General features: G+C 37.2%; 1 protein-coding gene across 1 annotated transcript; it reads right to left on the bottom strand.

The window, feature by feature from the left end:
* Positions 1 to 416: 416 nt before the first annotated feature.
* On the bottom strand, positions 417 to 2,518 carry LOC131045027 (pentatricopeptide repeat-containing protein At2g13420, mitochondrial). The gene has a single exon (XM_057978534.2). The coding sequence runs from the start codon at positions 2,290 to 2,292 to the stop codon at positions 601 to 603; it is 1,692 nt and encodes a 563-aa protein (XP_057834517.2). The 5' UTR covers positions 2,293 to 2,518; the 3' UTR covers positions 417 to 600.
* Positions 2,519 to 3,189: the final 671 nt, after the last annotated feature.

Below are 3,189 nucleotides of genomic sequence, written 5' to 3'. Positions count from 1 at the left end.
GCATTCCTCCTCGATATCTTGAACAACAATCTGAGATAAGTCATTGTCTTGTAAACTGTCTACATTTGAGATAATACATATCACATTTAAAGGCTGGGTTTTTCACCTCCAAGAGGGAGGTTTTCCCAATGTATTGGTGTCTTGTGTCTTGTGTTTTATTGCTGTTAATATTTATTCACAGTCTGATTATAATCTAATTGGTTAAATTGACATCTGATTGCTTAAAATTAACACAGAATACACACCTCACAAGTGACTGCATATCTTGATGCACAGCTTTGATATTTTAATACTCTTTATTCTCTTCCACATCTTCTCCATTCAAAGGAGGTTTTGAACAGTCAGAAGTGGAACTCAACATGCAGTGATGCCAAACCTAGAAATCAAAGACTAATTTTAAGTAGAAATCCACAGAATAAGGATCAAAAATTTGCTCACTAGATAGATCAAAAGTTAAACTTCTACGCTCATGCCAAAAAACAATGGGCCAATAAAATTTGCAAAAGAACAGTAAATATTGGAGCGTATTATACTTAGTCAGCTAATTGTGAGATGTCTTCCCATCAAAAGAGAGATTGATTTCCTTAAAAATATTCCTATTTATCTTTGGTAAGGCTTAAAGTGGTAGCCTTCAAATTCTTCTTTGAATTTTTTTGATTCATCTGCAAGTTTGTTCTTTAGCCTTCTCCACGAACGCAGTTGATCTGATTGTATCAATCCTTTATACAGTGTTTCAAAAGTGACAGTCTGAGGCAGAAGTCCCTTCTCAATCATTTGTACAAAATACAAACAGGCTTCTCTCCATTTAGCCTTTTCAATCAAACTATGAATTAATAGTGTATAAGAATCAAGGTCAGGGCCATTCCCCTTCTGATGCATGTCATTCCATATATCAAAGACAACATCCATACGATCCAATCTACAAAACATACGGAGCAAGATGTGATAGGTTTGATTTGTTGGCTTGCTTGTCAAGGGCGCTTCTTGCATTTTCTTGTACAATTCTAGGGCCTTATCACCATCATTCCGACCTCCAAACACCTTGAGAAAACAATTGTAAGTGATAGCAGATGGGTAAACTCCATCTTGTACCATCTCATCAAGCAATATATAAGCCTCATTCATTCTGCCAAGAATGCAAAGACACTTGATAACACAAGTATATGTTACAACATTCGGGCTGCAACAATTTTCTTTCATCTCATTCAACAATCTAAAGCATTCTTCCGCCTTGAGTGCTCTACCATATGCATGCATCAGTATAGAATAAGTCATTACGTCAGGAAGAAATCCTCTGCTCTTCATTTCAACTAAAAGATTTTCAGCTGCTTTCTTCATTTGACAGAATCTGGACTCCAATAACTTGTTCTTCCCACAGATGTCTTCGAGAAGTACATTGTAAGTGACCACACTGGGTTCACAACCCTGATTAATCATCTCATTCAAAAGATTCCTGGCAATTGCAGACTTGTTACGCTTGCACCACCCATATATAAGAATGTTATAGGTTTTAGTATCAGGTGTGAATTGGGCTTTCCTTTTATTGAACAATTCAGTTGCCAATCTGGAAAACCCATACTTGCAGAGCGTATCAAGCAGCATTTTGAAGTCCTCGCTACTAGGGTCCCTCTCCAAAAAACTCTCCATGTCATCAAAGGCCCTGATCGCCTGCGTGGCCATGCCAGCAGCGGCATACCTTCTGATCAAAATTGAAAATGACTTCACACCTACCTGGGGAAAAATCTGGCCCATTTCGATGATAAGCTGCCATGCCACATCAAACTGCCTAACCTTCCCCAGCATGTCAATCATGACATTGTATGCACTAACACTATGATGATAACCTACCTGTTCTTTAGCCCAAACAAAAAACCCTAAAGCAACTTTGGATGCATTTCTTAACCTCAACCTTAGCAGAACCTGGTAAACTATATCTGCGGTTATGTTGATTCCATTTAATTGCAAAGCCCCTTCCATCACATGAAAAGGGTTATGCTGATCAATCAAAATCCTACATATCGTCTCGGCATCCTTTGAATCCTCAATGCCCGAGATGGAGGGTTTTCCCTCATCTAGGGTTTTATCGGTTGAAATGATATAAGAGGAGAGACGACATTGCACACATACTGGAGTAGAGTTTAATATGGTCATTTTATTGAGTGCTGCAGAGTATTTAGCATTAAATGAGTTGGGAAAAAGATGCTTAGCTGAGAACTCGTGAAGATTAATTTTCTGGGTCGTTTTCTGAAGCTTTTGCAGGGCTATCTTCAATGCGTAACTCCTAATTGCCATTGGAGGGGTTATAGCGCATCCATGTTGAATGAATTCCAGAAACTAAATTTGAATAAATCGACTGGAGATATTATATACTTCTGAAATCTGCCACCAACTCACTAGAAATACCCCACTGAAAGCGGTTTTGGGACTGTGTTGTAATATAGCCGATTCAACACTGCTTACCAATGAGGCATTGCTAGCTGCAGTTTTTTTTCGACGTTTGGTATTTCATTCTTACATTCACGGTTGTTTATTTTTCCTATTTAATGAATATATCATCTATTAAAAAATAAATAGAGAAGAGATACATTCACAAAGTTTAGTGGAATCAAATATATAATGAAGATGAATAAACAATAAACAAGGTTAAGTTTAATAAAGTCTAAGCCGTAAAAGTAAAAGGTAAAAAGAGTAGGATTGTTATTTTCAAGATTGTCTTAAATATATAGGGACAACTTCAAATGGAGAAATTTTATTGAGTCAAGCTTAGATCGACATCGCATATGTAAACAGAGGTTGAAAGTTGGCTAGAAGGTTGGGACCAACCACCACATGTGGTGTCGTCTTTGGAAAACAAAGGATAAGAGCCACAAGGACCACAAAAGCATAATCCCTAGCAAGTTGGTTGTGCCATGCCAATAACCTTGAGGAGGAGAGCAAGAATCTAATGAAACTTTGGCAATAGTGCAACAGACATTCCCCCAATGGTTGAGCAACTACTAAAGATGGACTACTTCAAGTGCAACTTAACTAGCTTGCACCTAAATTTTCTTAAACAAATTAGGGAAATCATAACTTTAGTGTACAAAAAAGTGACCATTAATAGAAAAACTAGAAAAAAGAGCAACATTTCTAGCTTTCCAAATACTAAAGAGAATTTACATGTTGAAAGCATGCCAAATATGGATATAT

This window comes from Cryptomeria japonica, chromosome 5, assembly GCF_030272615.1.
Source record: "Cryptomeria japonica chromosome 5, Sugi_1.0, whole genome shotgun sequence".
Classification (NCBI taxonomy): domain Eukaryota; kingdom Viridiplantae; phylum Streptophyta; class Pinopsida; order Cupressales; family Cupressaceae; genus Cryptomeria; species Cryptomeria japonica.
This window is presented reverse-complemented; position numbering and strand designations above follow the sequence as displayed.